Raw genomic sequence first — 19537 nt, 5'->3', positions numbered from 1 at the left:
CCGTTTACAGCTAGGCCATTTTCTTCAGATTACCTTAGATCAGGGGTGTCAAACCGGTCCTCAAAGGGCCGCAGTGGGTGCAGGTTTTCATTCCAACTCAACAAGAGGATACCTTTTGCAAGTATAATCAGTTAATTAAAGTCAGGTGCTACTTATTTTAGAAGACACCTGATTGGTTAAAATCCCGCCACTGGATCGGTTGGAACAAAGACCAGGACCCACTGCGGCCCTCGGCGGAATCGGTTTGACACCCCTGCCTTAGATCAAGGGTGTCAGACTCGGGTTGGTTCGCGGGCCGCTTTAACGTCAACTTGATTTCACTTGGGCAGACCATTTTAGATATAATATTTAGATTTTTTTAAATAAATGGATTAAAAGAACTGGATTAAAAGCCCTGAATATTCAGTTTTTTATAGATCTAAAACAATGTTTATTTTAGCTTTTTTTATATTTTTAGATTTTGCTAAAATGATTTTTGAACTAAAAACACAAAAAAAAAGATTAAAAAAATTACAATTATTGATTTAAAAGGGGAAAAATTAGGAAATTTAATGATTTACTGAGAATCATGCTAAAAGATTGTGTTGTGTTTATATTATCAAAATAAAATACTGTAAGTATTCTTGATTCAACATGTACAGACCATTTATATTATAATTTAATTTATTTTAATATTTTATATTAATCAGTTTTAATCTGCCACATCAGAGCTTGGTGAATTTGTGGTTGCTAAGATTGTGCTTTTTACTCAAGCGATTTGCAACTTCATACAAATGGGTTTAGTAGGGAGCGAGAGAGAAAAAACAGAAGGGATAATGATAAGAAAAACATGATTAAATATACATGCTACTTAATGTAAGTAGCATTGGTATCCTTAAATGTACTCTAACCAAGAAAACATCATGTGGGTAAGGAATAAGAAGGTTAGGAAAGGTCTCGTATATTTTCTAAAACTACGATTACTATCTGAACTTTTACCGTGTTTGTTACGGTTTCTTTTTCACATTGAGAATTAATGCAGAGCAAAGGCCCCTTGATAACCTCGTGAACAAAGTCATGACTATCTGTTGAAATAATTTTGAATTATGTATTTTTTTTTGTTGAAGCAAAGATTTACCCCACTTTGTATCTGTTATTTATGACAGATTTCTGTCAAAGACAGTCACCTGCTTGGTTTCTTCAACAGATCTAAGATACTATGACAACAATACTCCCATGAAAATATTGCAGCTGAGAATGCTGTCTTCACCTAAGCTTTCGTGCTAAACTGCTGCTGACATCTTCTTTAATCTCTGACAGTCTGCGCTTGCCAGCTCGAACGCTACGTCTTCTTCATTGTTCCGTGGGGCCTGTTGTTTTTCTGCCACTGATGCTCACCTTGTTTGCTCACTTGTGACCATTTGTGATGGAGTGATTAAATATCTACACACACACACACGTGCGCCCACAAACACATACGAAGCCTAACACTCTGCGAATTGGATTATTCTCTTTTGTCGCAACTTTAAAACACGATAACAATTTTAAGTCTGTTCAAATAGTATGCATCTATCTAAATGGGAAGACAAATTCGAAAAGACATAGCCCCTTATATACATACACCACTGATGAATCATACTCTTGCATCATATGCTACAAGGCCCCCACTAGAAACATTTTTAACCTCCAAAGGTTGACTGGTTCAAAGTGTCATATGTTGTTTTTTCAACATCTCTTTCTTAATGACACATGGGTTTTGATCAGTCAGTCAGATGTTATGCAGTGAGATCATTGTGCCTGGAGGCTTCTCACGAACAGTTCAAAGATAAGACGTTGGTGCACGAAAACAAGCAAATGTGTAAGATGCCAAATTAATTCCTTCCCTATGACCGAAACAAATTTTCAAAGCATATCATATTCACTGGTGATCAATGTTGATTTTGAAAATGTGTAGGTAATCAGCAGCTTTTTTTCTCCTGCACCTGGACAATTTGGTCAACCAGATTGTGTGTTTTCCATCTTATTCAACAAATCTAAAATACAAAAAAGCAATACTAGACTATGAATGACAGCACAGCGGGCTTGACCTCCTCATTAACACTATTGCAATATTAAATGCAATATAAATTAATTATAAACACTGCAAAGCCCATGAGGACATCAGAATTTGTTGAAAGTACATTACACAAGATCTCCTACAATCTCACTATGAAATCTCGGCCCCAAAAAATTACACTAAGGGCATAACAAACATTCTACATTTGTAAACATGAAATCATTAAACTTATTGATCGAGTAAGATATTTATGATTGTGTCAATGCGAAATAGCTTCGCAAATTTAAAATAGCTTTGATGGGTGCGTTTACAGAAAATGATTTCCAAAGAGGAAGACAAAAAAGGAAGGCACTTACACTTCTCTCTTATGACTCATGTAGTGCCCATTGGTGGGGGTATGCTGGTTGTGGTGGGGATTCTTTGGCAGTGCCGGGGAGGACAGATCGAGGCCCCTGTGGCCATTGTTGCTGTTGTTATGCTCCTCCTTTACATGAGCATTTGTTACCTCCTTCCATAGCTGTTGTAGCTCTGCAGGAATCATGCCTGAAACAAACAAATTGGATAATAAAGTCAATTAGCAGCTAATCCAATGCTCTTCTCGCCATTTAATTAAATCATTTGTCTGTAAACAAAACCGTGTATTAATTAGAAGCTCAAGCAAGTACTTCTACCCCCTCTCCAATTCTCCTGTCATCTGGATAATGTTTGTGTACACAAATCCCTTGTACTCACGCAAATTTCATGCCCAGAGTAAAATAATTAGCATTCAGACAAGGCATGAAATCTGAATAATGGCCATCATGTTGTGTAGTGCGCACACAACAATAAGTTTACAAGAGCGACAGTAGAAAACATCCACCGTGCCTCTTTGAGAAACAGGACCCTGGGGTAATATTCTCAAAAGCGCATTAATGTGCAAAATACTTAAAGCTCTGCACCGCCTCCAATTGACACAGAAGACTTAAACCTCATTTAACAAGTCAAGCATACTGCAGCTAGCGTCGCTCTTTGAAAAAATAAATCCATCGAAGACAGCCACTGTGATGGCAACAAATCTACGCTGCGTGTGTGCGGTGGCGTATTTCTGCATAGAACTGACAGCAAACCTGGAAACCAGGGGGTCAGGAGTTTGGATTAGGAGAAATAAAACCATTTTTTACAAAAAAAAGAAAGACACACTGGGATTTCTTTGGGTCTTTAAATAAAAATGGAACAATCTGAAACACTGTGTCAAAAATATGGCTATTTATATTGGTGAGGTACTAAAGTAAACCACACACTGAATGAAGTCCCTGCATGTATGTGGTGTGCAGAAAAAAAAATCCACTCACTCAACATTACAATTAATTAAACCCATTCTCAAAATGAGCAGTGTTAAATGAAAGATGATTTGCACATGCTTATCTACTTGAGTTTATAGTCTCCAAATCCCCCTCCCCGTTTCTCATCAGCAGCTCTATAGATATCAGAAGTGGTCCTTTCAAGCACCAAATTGTAATACATTGTATGCTAAATGCTTAGTCTTAATTTATTCCTGTTGTGGAAAATAAATGTGAGGTGAAGATCTCGGTCCGATCAGCAAAAATATTTCTAATTTGATAAGCTACTAAAGATTTTAATTATGCTGGTAATGGAGAACATTGGCCTAATGAGGCAGAGGACTCCAGAGAGACGCAAGGGCTAAGAAGTGTGAAATGAGTCTGATAGGATTGCTCTAAATTCATACGAGATCGTTTGCATATCAAAGAGCAGGAAATTATTGCAGGACATATCAATAACCTTTCCACGTTCCAAGGAGTGTCTTTCCTCATTCAAATATTTCGACACGCTCTCCCTTATTCGGCTTGCGTGTGTTTTCCCTTATTCCTTTCAACGCCTTGGTGAGTTCTAATCGAAGTGCACGCCCATGACAGGCAAAACATGCCTAATAACGCTGCTAGTGTTTTAGCATGCAAATCCCCTGCTTGCTGACTTACAAATGCGATGCCCATTGAGCTTTTTATGTTCCAAAGGAGACTTGGAGGGAAAAGTTATTTCTTGATATTCTTTTTGAGAAGAAAAAGAAGGTCATTGTTGACGCTTGTGTCCTGCACTTAGACAGCAGGAACAATCATTTTCCCCCCCACTTGGTACCCGGTGACAGTGGGCAATGTATTTTTAGCCGATGTGCTTGACAGGGCGGCCCACACTGGCTCAATTACCGAGCAGTCCTGGTGACCTCGACACGGCTGTTTACTCGGATGAAACCACATTGGATAGAGTAGGCTGATGAGCGAATGTGTCCCCTTCTGGATCTATTCGACTTCACTTCTCGCTCGTACCCGTCACCCCTTTGATCGCACCAAACTCAAAAAAAAAAAAAGATTTCACACAAATGACAATAAAATGTCGTTGCACAAAATTCCTTTACATTTGAGCAATTGAGTTACTTTTGCAGATTTCTCCATTTGATTAAAGTGGGACCAAATGAAATTGATCCGTAAACTCTCATTCCTGGTCAGGCGGTTTGTCCGCCTTTAAAATGCTGGATTGGTTTATCTTTCCTCTTTTCATTTTTCAACACAGGTAATCCACTCATTACGACGGGAAAATACAGACAAGCATGTAAAAAATGTATGTTGTTGGGACACTTGATTGATCACCGGCCTCCCAACTCAATTTTACCCGGCAGGTAGCTCTGGCACTGAGACGGGCCGGGCACTTCGACCTCTTCCCGTCCTTGTCCCCCTGTACCCAGGTGACCATGTTCAAGCAAGCAGAAAGTTGATTTAAGGTTCATAATGACATCAGTTGCAGGCCATCATCCTAGAAATAAAAAATGGCCCCCAGTGCTCCTGGCTCTTTAAACCAGACTGTTACTCCTCGCACACGGTGCCAGTGTCATGGGGGGACAGTGACATTGCTATTAGTTTATTGTTCTGTCAGGCTGGGACCTTACTGCACCCCTGTTTATGTTGCAGTAATCACTGCCCTGCTGATATGCACCCCTAGGCCTGAAATATGTCCTGCATTTTTTTTGCTGCAGGAACTATTACCCGTAACCTACGGCTGGATGTATCAATCACTGACAGGTCGGCCGCATTAGCCGACACTGTCCCTGATGTGCCGCTGTTCTGTGGGCACTTCATGGCTGGTCACATTCTTTGCTTTCATATTACCGGCAAATTTATCTTGTCACCATCCCACTGGCCTCTCAGAGACAACTTAAATGATGTTTTTCCGCAACTGCCCTCTTGCAGTGCAACCTCAGAGCGCCAAGATGGCATTTTTGCCCCTGTGTGCATATGGTGTCCTGTGTTTAGTATTGAAATGGCAACACAAATTCAACAATGGGAGCATGGAAGCACTGGTAACTCTTATCAGGTGAAGAGTAAGCGTGCGTAAAAATATTTGCGCCTGTTGTGGTGATGAGAGCTTGGGGGTGGGTTTTATCCTTTCAGGCAAATTGTTACAATTTATAATAGATATCGTCGAACTGCTTCAAAGACTTTGAACATTAATGTCAAAATAATTGACGACTACAGAAAAAGATAATACGGAGCATGCAAATGGGAATTGTGTTTTACTCAAATTTGTTATCGAAAGGTTTTCACTAAATTTCAACAGAGAGCTGGAAAGCATTATTTGAAATCATTTCAGGAGAATGTCATTTTGAGAAAAGATGACACAAAAACACATTAAGTTAAACTTTAAGAGATTTTCTTCACTATTTTCTGGTTGTGGAGTTACCACACATTATTTACACATACTGGCAAATTAAAAAAAGTTAAATCTAAAAGGGGAATTACATAGAATAAAACTAAATAAATGAATCACTGGATATCCCAGCAATGAAACTATTTTAAATCCTAAACTATTTTTACCCAGTGAACAAACCATTTGGAACATCTGCTCAACTTTCAGAAGCAAAAGCTCTGAGGCATTTGCCACATAATTTGACCAGGGTTAAAACAATTTGGAGAAATTAACATTATTTTTCTTTACTTGATAAAAACAACAACACTGGAAGCTGCGGCGTCACAAAATAGCAACACGTTATAATGAGGGAAAGCAGAGTAAGATGCCCATTTATTACGCCTGAGTTTAAATCAATGATCACTGGAGCCCAGATAGAGCAGATAAAGTCATCACTTGCAACCCACTGCTAAATGCAAGGCGAATATTGTAGATTAGATCACAGCACCATAGGCCAAATCCACTGTTGCATGAAAGAGTTAAGTGATGTGGAAAACAGAAAGGTCATCAATAACTTCAAACAGTCAAGCATAAAATGCGTTGAAGACAAACGGGGGACTGAAACTGTAGCTTAAGCAATGTAACAGCTGTCCGAGGCACCAAGTAAAACATCAATGGATTGTGAGGATAAACTAAACGATAGTTTTGTTGCTTGAGCCAGACAAAAAATAATGAGGATGCCACCTTAAAGAATGGCTCCCCTTAGCTACTAATAACATCTGTTATAATAGCATTGATTTAAGATCAGTTGCAGTGGAATGTTTTTTTCAATCTAATAATAGAAAAAGGTTTTATTTCAGTCATTGTGTGAAAATCCTATAATAATTGTCATTACAACAATTTTATGATATTTGTGTACTTGTTTACACATACAATTAAGATGAGCTTGCTAATATATCAGCTCAGGGATCATTTTGGTGTAAGTTTGGATAATACTGTAAAACTAAATATTAATAGAAAGTAAAAAAATACAAATTAAGTACACGTACACTCACCCGCAAATGCTTGGTGATGCTGCATGGCATTCACTTACGAGATGATGACACAGAATAAACAGGATGTACAGGGGCTAAAACTACTAAAAGTACAGTATCTGTTCATATCGCCCATATAATGCTTTACTCAAAGGGTGTGTTTGTTTGCTAGACATGTGACACAAAGCAATTCTACAAAGCACACTCAACACAGCGGCGCTCCACGCCTGTGCCCACGGCAATTGCCTGCAAGCGGATGAATGATTCCATACCCAGGCCAAACAATAACACCACTGTACAAACGTGTTTGTGTGTGCCTATTACCTAAGCACCTCTGAACCCTCCTGTTTTTAATCACCCTTATCTTGTTATTTCAAAACTGTTTGTCTTAGCTGGGAATGAATAGTGAATGTCATGTTCTGAAACCCGTACAACAGTGTCTTTTGTCACAAGGGGACCCATTCCTTAACAAATAATAAAAGAATAAATAAAGACACAAACTCGTTGGGCAGATGCCAATGACACTTTAGGAATGAAATATCCAACTTTGCCAAACTTTTTGCATTGCTGCTGCTCATGTTTGGAATGGCTTGACAGGTGTATTATTACTGATATTTCTTATGTCCCATCTAATAGTTTTATGATCTGTTTTGCTGATAAATAATCGAGTGTGCTTAAACAGTAATGTATGCATATCAAAATTGCTTTTTTCATTACCAATGTTTTAGTCATGATTACAAAGATGGCAACACTATTTTACAAGGATTCCACCTCGCATACTTTTCAGAGTCATTCAGTTCACAGTATCTATCGAAATATGCTAAACTACAAGGCTCAGTTTACTCATGGTCTTTACTCAGAGCCATGCAAGTGAGGCAAGGTGACCGTAGCAAAATATTTGCAGCACATACCTCGGATCGAAAGTTTTTAACATGCCGTTAAATCTCTGCTTTTCCAAAGTTATGAAGGGGATAGTGACATGACTGACTTACCACGACTAACTTCAATACTTTTTCGTGTGCACTTCTATCATGAAAAAAAATATTCAGTCCATCTCTTTTGAAAATGAGAATTTTGAAAATATTGTCATTAAAGCAGCTGGGACAAAAAAATTAAAATTGCCAATACCGATTACTAAAACATTAACCGTAAACTCAAAGGAATGGATATAGCCTTTATATCACTTTTTCTATTGATAACCAAGAGATGCCGCATGGCTGAATACAGTGGCATACTTATTCAATAGGCTGTAGTGATATACTCTACTGACCATGTGCGAGTGACTGCAGCGGCAGGCCCGTTTGTCCAGGCTGGATAGAGAGCAGCCCTTGCCTCTGAAGATTGAGCAGATGTTGCTGCTGGACCTGCTGGACCTGAAGGAGCTGCTGTTGGAAGGCCAACTGCTGTGCTGACATCTGGTGCTGAAGAAAGACATTCACACATTTAGTAGAAACAAAAGCAGTCCTTGAAGCCTAATAGCCATAGTTAGTATTTAAAGCCATTTTGGAATTTACTATACAAAAAGGGATAATTGCAAACAATGCCATGATATACCATCATTTGGTGATATGACAGTTCCTCTTTTCTGGTTTGAAAAAGTACCACAGTCATGTCTGGGTAGCCTCCAATAAACCCTAGATATTGAACCTTTTAAATTATTGTTTTTTTCCAAAATATACAAAATAATGAACACGTTTATATTTGCAAATTGACATCAAGATTTACCAGATTTTTGAGTAACTAAACTCCCTTGTGTTTATGTATACTGCTCTATCCCAGATCAGGTGCAACATATGCCTCATCTCTTATGAGTCGTACATAGACAATAGCATGTGTAAGGCAACGGTTTATTTCGTAATCGATAAAACAAACAGATGAGTGTAAAAAACAGTGATAGAGCAAGAGGGAGGAGAGACGGGGGCACTAAAAACGGTGCCAAGCCGTGTACCGCACCCAGTTAGCTAACACAGGATACATCAAGCTTTGTTTACTTGTCACAACTGAGTGCATACAAAAAATGTCTCGGTGGCAAGCAGCTGCCAGGTCACTTGTAGGCAGGTCAGAAATGTAAAAAAAAAACATAAAAATCTTGTAGAAAGGGCATCGAGTCTCGCAAGCCCAGCAACCTCTGGAATTTTGCATTTATTTGGACATAATAAGGCCTAATTAAACTGAAGTGGCATCTCACTGGTTGAGCTGATATAAAGGTGCTTCAAAGAAAGAAGGGAGAACTCATAAGTGAAGAACAGTAGCTAAAGATGAAATGTGTGATTTAATCCGAAAGATGAGAAGGGAGAAACATGACAAGGATCCCAGAGAGGATTCTGGGATGCCGACGGACTGTGATTTTCTATGATGTGCCTGATTAATTGAAAGGTGGTTGGCTTCTTATTTTCATTAGTGTGAGAGAAGTTTCTTGTTTCTTTAGTGGTTTGCCCTCAGCTAGTTCCTCACTGACAATCTGAGACAAAGAATCGCAACTCGGGGGTGGTAGTTCACAGGGAACAACGCCTTTCATCAAAACTCTTAATAAATAGAAGTTGGCTTTTCCGGGGAAAAAAAAAAGAAAGAATGAAACACTGAGTATTGCAAATTAATTTAACTCTCTCCCCTTTGCATGTTTTATCATCCGGACCCGTCAAATGACAGGGGGCTCCTGTGCAGTCCCAGCATGGAGACACATAAAAAACAGCAGAGCCAACAGACCAAATAAGAGGTTAACAAGAAGTGGCACAAGGGAGAGAAAAATATAGTCCCTGACAAATGATAAAGAGTGGCAGTGGCAGGCCTTTATTGTAGAGCTTCAAATATAAAGTTAAAGATCTTTGAAAAATGAAATTTTGATGTCTTTAAAATAAAAAGGGGCACAAAGCAACAACAGGGGGTTATTGTCTGGCAGCCACTGGGGAGTCACAGCATAATTCTTATTCTCTCTTTTGATGGCTTCTAGAAATGCCACAGAAAAAAAAGAGTGGAGAGAGAGAGAGAGAGAGAAAGAGACAGCAGAGCAGGAAAGCCTCGCGGGGCTGCATCTATTTCCTGTGATCATACATAATATACTTCAAAAGTTATTTTTTCTCCTATTCTCATGCTCTATTCAACTGATCAATTGCCCCTGCTTGCCTCCTCCACCCCTTTCCTTTTGTCTCACTTGCTCCTCTTGTGTTTACATCAGTTGCGACTTAGTGACAGGGCCTATCTGAGGCCGAGGAGCTGTGCTGTCATGTTGATTTATGGGAGCATCACGCCACGACTTGTCCAAACTGAAGCCCGCAGTTCATTAATTAGGGAGCTTCGACTTTGAAGCTGGGAGCTTTGACAGCACGGAGGCACGTGAGCACGAACATGCGTGGATGTGCCCGCTTTTAACACGGGCTCCGTTTTCTAAGCTTCCTCTTCTCTCCCAACACTCAACTCAATGGGGACGCGTGAAAATTCCCTGATTGTCTTTGAACTTCTTCTGACCGCACAATAATTTGCTTTGTCCGTAGCGATGCACGTATCCGCCAATCATTAGCACGCATTAAGCCGCAGCCTACGAGCGTGCCCCGCCGTACTGGGGGAGCATAAGAGTGCAAACGAGAAAAGATGGGAGAAGAAATAAAAACCTCAACGCAGACAACAAAGCTGGGAGCGCTCTGTGCGTTGATATCTCACAATTACATGCCTTCTCAGCCGCTGCCATTTCCATGTTAATTACCGAGAAAAGCCTCTCAGATTTATATGCACCGTGTTCTATAACCCCCACCCCCCCTCTCCTTTCATTATGTCCTACACACGACTCTTAGGAGCGCTCATGTCTTTGTTGCCCAGTGCACTTGTTTATTATGGATACAAAGTTTGAAACCGCCGTATGGGGACACTGAGGGGAATCCAAACTTTTAAAATTACTGCACATATTCAGTCTTTGCCATTTAACCAAAACGTCTGATATAACAATCAGAAGCATGGATGCACTTGACTCCTCCTCCTTTCCATGCTTTAACCACAGTTTGAAGGCAGATGGATTGGAAGGAGGAAGCGCATATGTCTTCCATGCTCTATGTCTAGTCATTGGTTTTCAAAGTGGCAGCCAGTTGGAATGATGTCAGTCTACCTCTTTAGTCTGCTTGCTGCCTCCATGCTGTTGAAGGAGCTGGAGGTGGAGCTGTTCTTGCTGCTTCTTGTAGAAATCTTGGAGTTGCTGCTATAGAAAAGATAGGCAGATTTAACATACAGTCTGTCATTCATTCTTAGGTGACATTTTTTGGATTCTGACAATTTGGGAAAAATGTCCATTTTTGTGAAATTGAGACTATTTGAAATGAAGTATCAGTGCCATACCTGTTGTAACATGAGGGCCTGCTGCTGCTGTAGAAGAACCTGGAGCTGCTGAGGGCTCAGGACTTGCTGTTGAAGGATCTGCTGCATCTGCTGAGGAGTTATCACTTGAGGTGTCATCATAGCCACTGACACCGGAACCTGTCAAGAAAAAGGCATTGGGTTATTCACAAAATGGAGACTGATTTATATATAGTTAGCCTCAGTGAGACACTCAAAAACCTTTTCGTTGAACATGCCTCTTTTAAATAGGTGTCAAGGAAACACTACTTGACAAGAATGCATGCAGATTTTGCCACTCTGCCCTTCAAACCAAAGATAAAACTAAATGGACTAAAGACGATGACAGCCAGGAATGGCTCACGCCTGAAGAGTATATAGCTCGCCAAAGTCCCCCCAAAATCTGTCCTCCTCCTTTCAGCAACATCCCTTTTAATATACGCATACACCCTGATGCCATTGAACATGATGCACATCTCCAGTGATGCTTCTCCCTGTTTGCCATTTATAAAATATGGCAAATATGCCATACCTGAAGACGCAAAGTCGTTGCACACGCAGGACATGTCATGTGAGAGCATTTCATTAGAATTGCTGTCAACATTGATCTATTATTGTGACAATATACAGTGCCTGGAGGAGGAGCCAGGGTGAGGAACATGCAGGCCGCTAACAAACTCTTGAAAGGTGTAACAGTGTGGTTCTTCAAAATAAGCGATTTGTTGCGACACTAAAATGGCCCCTTAGTTGTCAGAGGGCCTTAATTGCTCCTTTGTCACGAGAAATTCCGCATCTATTTGGGTGCTGTCATTTAAATATGCGATTTCCCAAACTATTAAAAACTGCCCATTCTTGACAATTGAAGGAGAGAAGTGTGCTTGAAAGTGTTTTTTAATTAACTTATTTTCATTTTTTTGCATTCATATGCTTGAATGAGAGCATCAGACAAAAACAATGTTCGACCGTCAAGATTACACAAATGGTATCAGAATTGAAAGCAATCCGCTAAACACTATTTTAATTTTTTTAAATACATTTATGAATGTAATTTGAATTATAACAATTTTTGTGACACACAAATATAACCATTTTGGGTTTTCTCCATTGTAAAACACGGCAACAATAATAAAAACGAAGTAAGAGAGCTATTATACTGTTAAAAACGTAAAAAAGGAGTACAGTATTGACAAACAAGAAATGTAATATTGTTTTTTATTTTTATTATTTATTTATTTACCCTACCCACAAATAATCTGTTGCACTTGTTCATCTTCGAGACAATGAATGTGATGTGAACTTAATGCAGAACTCACTCATTCACTTTTCTTATTTTCAGCGGTCATACAAGGGGGTCGAGGGGGAACATGCAATATTAATCCCCCCGTCCCTATTGTATCTTAATATGCAGTTCATCTTGAGTTTTGCACATGACTTCTCCTGTCATCTGCATACACACCCCCCTTCTAATTCCCTAATTTCACAGTCATTTTCTTACAAGGTCTTTTTTCTCTTGGCATCACTAATTTTTACGAACTATTCTGAAGGTCAAGTAGGCGGGCCAATTTTTCCAACATGCAAACGTTAAACATGTCATTTGAATTTAATTGATATTCATATTTTCTGGCTGGATATGAGGACATTTTATAATTTCATGAACATATCTTCATGTTAAAGTGCTCAAATTATTTATTTTTGTTTTATTTTATTCATCAAAATGCCATTATTAATTACTAAAATAGGCACATGCATCAAATTATATTTAGACACGCACATCTTAAGTGGTAAATGCAAATTTAAAAAAAATACATTTAATTTTTTAAATGTTGTCATGCTTGACATCTTTTTTTCAACAATTTATTGTGAGTTCCTTAATCTGATTTACAGACACCAGCCGTACACATTTTTGAGATCTTACTCAGAGCAAAATCCCAGCAAGAAGCCCACTTCCATTTTATTACCTATAACGAGTGACATCATTAGGAGGAAGAGGAATTGTACACTTCTTAACCTATTGATCAATGTAACTACTACCATTTAATCCTGTGCTGAAGGAGCAAAAATCTGCCTAAAACGTGGTGCTATTGAGACAGAGGACAGGAGGGAGCACTTTAACGAGAAAATATTGCCCTGGCCTCTGTATCATTCCCATTTAACGGAAACACAAGACACCAGTCGCCATTTAGTGTACTCACATATTATACTCTCTGTTATCTCTGGGATTAATCCAGATGATTTACCAAAAATGTATTACCATCTAAAGATAGTCTACGAGAGACTTTGGTACTGGGCTAATAGCAAAAGGGATCCAATGAGCCCAGCTCTAATCAACTCAACAATACGAGTGTGTAGAAGAAAAAAAAAAAAAAGAAAAAGGAAGAAAAAAAAAAAAGAGGACATACTGAAGATGCCAGAAATAGCTGACGTTTATGAATTTCATGAAGGTGGCGCACTCTAGGTGCCTCACATACATAAACATTAAAACCTTAAACATTCCTGCACAGCTGCAGACTGACAGATGTAATATAGTGTAATACTCCAGGCCTGCTGGACAAATACACAAACTTATATACATACACATTACATTGGGAGATTATGTTCAACTTCCAAAAATACTGTACGCCACACGGAAAAATCTGAAAATTATTGAGGAACGGAAGACCGACATCTGTTGTCAAAATGTTGGCTTTTTCTACCACCAAATTACATACACCTGTGTTTTCAAAGACCTTACCGCAAAGTACGAAAAAATAACAGTAACAATTGTGATATGTGGAAGAAAAAAAAGCTCACGAGTAACATTGACATGTGCCATTGATTCCAAATTATTGAATTTGTTTCTGTGATGGATTCCTCAATCACTGTGGTAGGTCAACTACTGGTGGTGGATGAAGAGATTTTTTTCCCAACACGAGGAAAATAAAAGAATGTATTTTTAAAAAGAGAGAGAGAGACAAGGTGCAGTACGCCAGTGAAACCAGCTCAGAGATTTCACTTGCCAAGAGCGTGCAGTTTAACTCAAAATGACGACGAAAGAGGAAGAGAAGAGGGCACTTTGCAAATCTAAATTTCTGATTTAGGCGGTTATCTTGTTAAGTGTTGCCATTAAATGGAATGTGTATAAACATGTTAATATTTGAACTTGCAAACAACTTTTTTCTCACATTACACAAAAATAAAAAATGGACATTTAGACCATGACACAAGTTAGATTTTAATCTAAATTACCATTGTTTCATTTGCACCGCCCAAAACTGACATGCAAATATAAGAATACCTATGATTAGAATTGATAATATATAGATTTAGTCTAGCCCAAAATTTGTACAGAATGGTCACGGTGCAGGAAAATGGGATGAAATACACATTTTGTCTACTATAAAATGGACAGCTAGGGGAATGATTTGGAGCTTTGCAGAAGCTTCATATAACAGGATTTTGACTCATTTCATTTTATTGTCGATTTTCTCCTCCGTTTTTTTTTGGAGAGCCGTTTTTTTGAAGCCAGTTCCACCGTTAGACTTAAACAAACAAACTGCTCGGCAAAGCGGGTGAGCTCATCCCAACAACAGCTGAGTAGCGTGCCTCACCCTGATTCTCGCCACTGCCGGTGCACGCAGGGCACCCCGCACCTCCTCATGTATACACACAGACTATAACAATATTATTTTACAATATATTTTAAAAATAAATAACACTCCTGGGATGGAAAATAACACATTCTGCACACACATAATCTATAGTGGACTGGCTAATTATTGAATTAAATATCAAGCCATACAAATACAATGGGAGGAAAATGCAAATACTGGACTTCCTTCAGTTTCCCCATTTTAGGTGTAAATGTCAAGTCACTTGATAAAAGCCTTTGCCACACATCCACCACATTTCCTAACTAAAAAATTCAGGGAGTATATTATAATTGTCTTATGCACCAGTTATTACTTAATTTATATTTTCCCAACTATTGTGTAGTATAAATGTTCTGTGTGAACCGCACCCGCCTCTACACGGTTATGCAACGACGTGTCGTAAAGATACATTATTTGAGTCAGTTGAGATTTAATTAAGATCAGAACCTATAAATCCCTTTCAAATGAAACTGTAGTCAAAAGACAATGGCTGACAGCTTCATGCAGATTGTTTATATTATCTAGCAAAGAACACCTAATCCTTGTTTCTATGACGGCAGACAAGAACACAAATTGTATCGCTTCTCAACTCCGGATCGTTTAAGATTTGTATTCGTTAGTATGTTTCTGGAATGAACTAAAAGGACAATTACACACACACACAAAACTTCACCCTGGGAGGTGCAATGTGTCAATGTTGCCGTGGTACTCATTCTTTAAATTATCGAAGCTGTGTGGTGAAAAAGTTCACGCTTCTACCTTAAAGTGTTCAGCGTCTGTCTACCATTTACATCAGGAAGCAGTAAATCACTCCATCTAAAAATGGGTAGCATTTCTCTAAGGAGTTGGGACACTACAACACCAAATGAAAGCTTTTCTTTAAGAAATTCCACATATCTGTGAGTGAACGAAGGGCAGAAAAAGAAGGATCAGGTGGTGGTACACTTCTTTCCAAGTATTCCCCTGTCTCTGCTCTTCGCTTCAATCTGCTTGCTCCGCTACAAAGTAAAAAGCCATCTTTGTAAAGGATATCCCAGCAAACTAGGGGGACTCTGGCAGCCGCCCCGTAAGTGGCCCAATCGTGGCACACACGGAGAATCTATTTGCCGATGTTGCAGTCAAGAAATGACAGGTGCTGGCAGCCCCTCTTTTTGACAGGCCACTGCACAAATAACGCCCCTGCCTGAAAGGGCTAATGCACAACTAATGAACAATAAATCAGCTTTGATTACAAACTGTCATCCCAATCAGCTCGCACTCCAGCTCTCCTAAACTGTGAGTCTCGGCACAGCTGCACGGCATTACAGTGCACGTTGCCCTGTTGGTGTTCTCTTCTGCTCTACCAGGTGACAACCTGCTCTACCGTTCTTCACTTACCCTTATTCACCTACCCATTTCTGATGTAAAAGCCTGACAACGGTGCTCAAAGTTAAATAAAATAAGTGGTTATTTGAAAAATGTTAATGCAATTCCTAAAATGAATGGGATAAAAATTTCTCATCTAAGGGAAAAAATGCAATACTTTAAAAAGGGATCAAAATCAATCACATTGCAATTATCAAAATGATTACACGGGTTAAGTACAACTTTCACTCTTTTTTTCAGCAAGTTACAAGTGAAAGCGTTTCTCAAATATGTTCTGTAGTGACAGAGCTTAATAAAGTGCTTTCATTTAATTTATGTTAAAATCAGCAATTCATTAAGTCACGAAATAGACAATAAGCAAAATGAATTAGTTTTCTACGAATTTGAAATATCCAGGTTTCTAAGAGCAACAAAACAAAAAACACTTATTATAAAAACATTTAAGAAATATAAAAAGTCATTATTATTATTTTTTTAAAGCAAATTATGAGAACCGTTTATAATTAAAACATCAAACGGAACAGCTCCAAATCTCGCTCAACTGGTTAGCTGGCTATCAGAAAAGTAAACAAGGAAAAAGAGAAGAGGAAAAAATACGCAAAAATTGAATGCAACCCAGTACTCAGAACTGTTTCCCATATAAAAACCGAAAAGCACTGCTCAAACAAGCAAGCACACTTTACGTCCAAGTAAAACTACCTCAAACATCCCTATGAAAAAAAAACTGGCAAAAGTTAGTATAAAAAATACATTAAACACCAGTATTTTACAAACAAATGAGCGCATGCAGAGTGTCTTAACAGCAAAGTAGTCACCTCTGGATCAGAGAAACTTTGATGCAAATCTTCATGACACATTTAACCCATTAGAATGACAGAATAACAACAACCGCTGGACAATGCGATCCCTTTTGTATTTTCCCCAGTAAATTAAATTGTCAAGTTTCTAAGCAAGAACACTAGCTATATCAAAGAACTCAATCATATTGACAAACCTGACAAACTCCATTTAGCTGGCAGGGTAAACAGAAAGCCGGGCCACGCGGTGTGGAGTGAAGCAGAGCGGAGAACAGAGCAGCCACGGAAAGAGAGAGAGAGAGAGCGAGAGACACAGGGAGGGGGGGAATGAGAGAGAGGGAGAGAGTTAGGTAGGCTGGAAGGGAGAGGCAGTGGCAATGCAGGCAGGATGAGAACAAGCTCTGTTGTGCTGTAGCGTCTCCAACCTTCTTCGGAATACTACAGACAGATTGCACATGCAAGGTTACTCCCTGGCTGACAAGATACAAAACTATCCAATCAACCACACCCTTCTCCACCAATCACAAGGAACCCTCTAAACATAATCAATTCAAATGGGGCCACACAATGGGGAACTGCAGGCTGAGCTGCAGGTGAACCGTGGCTTTGTGTGCATGTGTGTGTGTGTGTGTGGTGGTAGGGGGATGCTTTAAAAAAAAAAAGGAAACAGTTGACCCTTTGACCTCTGCTGGGACTATGGCCATGCTATTTAAACAATGGAAGCCCAAAGACAAGAGGCCCTTTAATTAAACAACAGATAAGTAAACACGGCTATCCAGCGGAAAGAAAGAAAACTGGCCAAGCTATCAGCCCTTTATTGTTCTGCTAAATGGAAATATTTATAGTGGCAGAACAAAAGACACAACTCAACAACAAATGAATAAACAACTCTGAAACTGTTGTTTACACTTTTACCCCGTTTCCCATGCAGGCTTTTTGCAAACATCAAAGTTCTTTTAATGACAACTATTTGTTCAGCATCCCACATTTCAAGCTCATGAATATTATATTAGAAAATTAAGGCACGTGTCTGAGTTTCTTTGGCTCTAAAATAAAATAAATATTCATCCATTGCGATACTATTAACGCCATATTTTATTTAACCGAAGAACTATCAAACATCGCCCGCATATCATACTTTGTGTCCCTGGAAAAAAAAGGAAATAAAGAGGGAGCTGCTACCAGGCAATCTATTCAATGACATCCCAATGAGAGCAATTATTGTCGTGATAACGTCACACACTTAAAAACACCCATGAGCTCTCAGAGGAGCCAAGACAAGAGAAGAAAATAGCACTCTGCCACCTACTGGAAATTAGCCTTAACTGCCCAAGAGGTTAGCAAGTAGGGGGGAGGCATGCCTTATGTGGTCTGACTTTAGTTTTTACAGAGCAATCTGACTTGAAACACTGACTGACTAAATGTTATTACTCTTTCTGAAAGACTACGTATAAAAGGACGAAAGTCGTCGTTAAAACCGAGTTTGGGAGTAATACAAATAAATCCAGTCGACAAAGAATAGGAGGAAAGATTAACACCTCACTTTGTTAATTACTGTGACAATAAACAGCATGCAGCAACTGTGAGTACTTTGAACGCATCACATATCAACAACCTATAAACCCTTGGCCAAGGATTAAAGAATGTTCATGGGACGCATTCCAGTCCGCAAACACATTGGTAAAATAAACAGAGCTAAACACAGCATCAGCATGACAAGCCACTGCTCTCATCAGCTAATAACTAACAATGAACTCAGCTGAGCTAGCCCGGACTGTATAAATTATTGACTGGGACACCTCAAGTGTTAAAAGTGACAATCCCAATATATGTCATACTGAATAATTAAACGGGGGAAAAGGTGCTTTTATTTTGTATCCGAAACACCCTAGACAGCTTTCTCTCTCACACACATGCACACACACACACACACACACACACACACACACACACACGCACACACACACACACACACGCACACACACTCAAAACTGACAAACCTGCTCACGGCCGCATTCATGCTCTCAAAGCACACAAACACACTCACACAGAGTGGTTGAAGCCAGAGCCATACTCTTTTTCCTCAGCATTCTCCCTTGGGTGGCATGTCGACGTATTCTCAATAAAACACCTTCTTAGCAGTAATAGGCCACTGTTCTCATTTCAACGCTCCCAACGGCCTTGTGATAAATTTAGCAGACACACAGTTCAAGCATCTCTACTCACACACAGTCTTTCTAATCCATTGCCTCTGTGCCAGCACCGTGTAAAAATAATTACACTTTTGTGTCGATGCGATACACAGTATATAGATTTTATTTCCCTGTGCACAGAGAAACATCAGTAACCTTGAGCCTTGGACTGCATCCCTGGTGATAGTTTTCAGGGAGTAGTAAGTGTTTGTGCCCATGACAGAGTGAATTACATTATAAAACACTCCCATTTCCTGCTTGACTTAAAGTGAAAGTACTGTTAGGTCTGGTTAGGCTCAGCCTCGTGCTGCTCTGGCTACAGAAAATGATACAGCTCCGATTACAAAGTCTTCTCAAAACATAGCCAGGACATAGGATGCACCGGTATGCCTGCCAGTGTCATTCTGTTAGGGGTAGTACATAGGGGGATTAGAAACACAATACAAAACACAGAATAAAATGAGGAAATGAAATAAACAAATATTTACTC

The 19537-nt window shown here is 39.3% G+C and overlaps 1 protein-coding gene across 4 annotated transcripts in view; it reads right to left on the bottom strand.

Annotated features, from left to right (window-relative positions):
- The window catches only part of LOC144075293 (forkhead box protein P1-B-like), a 95738-nt gene that overhangs the window by 19970 nt on the left and 56231 nt on the right, over window positions 1-19537 (bottom strand). For 2 of the 4 annotated variants that reach the window (XM_077602171.1, XM_077602173.1), the window contains exons 5-8: window positions 11068-11205; window positions 10841-10927; window positions 8015-8165; window positions 2392-2578 (exon numbers count right to left, since the gene is read on the bottom strand). In XM_077602171.1, coding sequence (XP_077458297.1) covers window positions 2392-2578; window positions 8015-8165; window positions 10841-10927; window positions 11068-11205 — 563 coding nt within the window. Of the gene's footprint in view, window positions 1-2391; window positions 2579-8014; window positions 8166-10840; window positions 10931-11067; window positions 11206-19537 lie in introns of all 4 variants that reach the window. The other 2 variants (XM_077602170.1, XM_077602172.1) reach the window with 1 other exon arrangement.

This window comes from Stigmatopora argus, chromosome 6, assembly GCF_051989625.1.
Source record: "Stigmatopora argus isolate UIUO_Sarg chromosome 6, RoL_Sarg_1.0, whole genome shotgun sequence".
NCBI lineage: Eukaryota > Metazoa > Chordata > Actinopteri > Syngnathiformes > Syngnathidae > Stigmatopora > Stigmatopora argus.
Note: the sequence above shows the minus strand (reverse complement) of the source record. Positions and strands in the feature narration are given on the sequence as shown.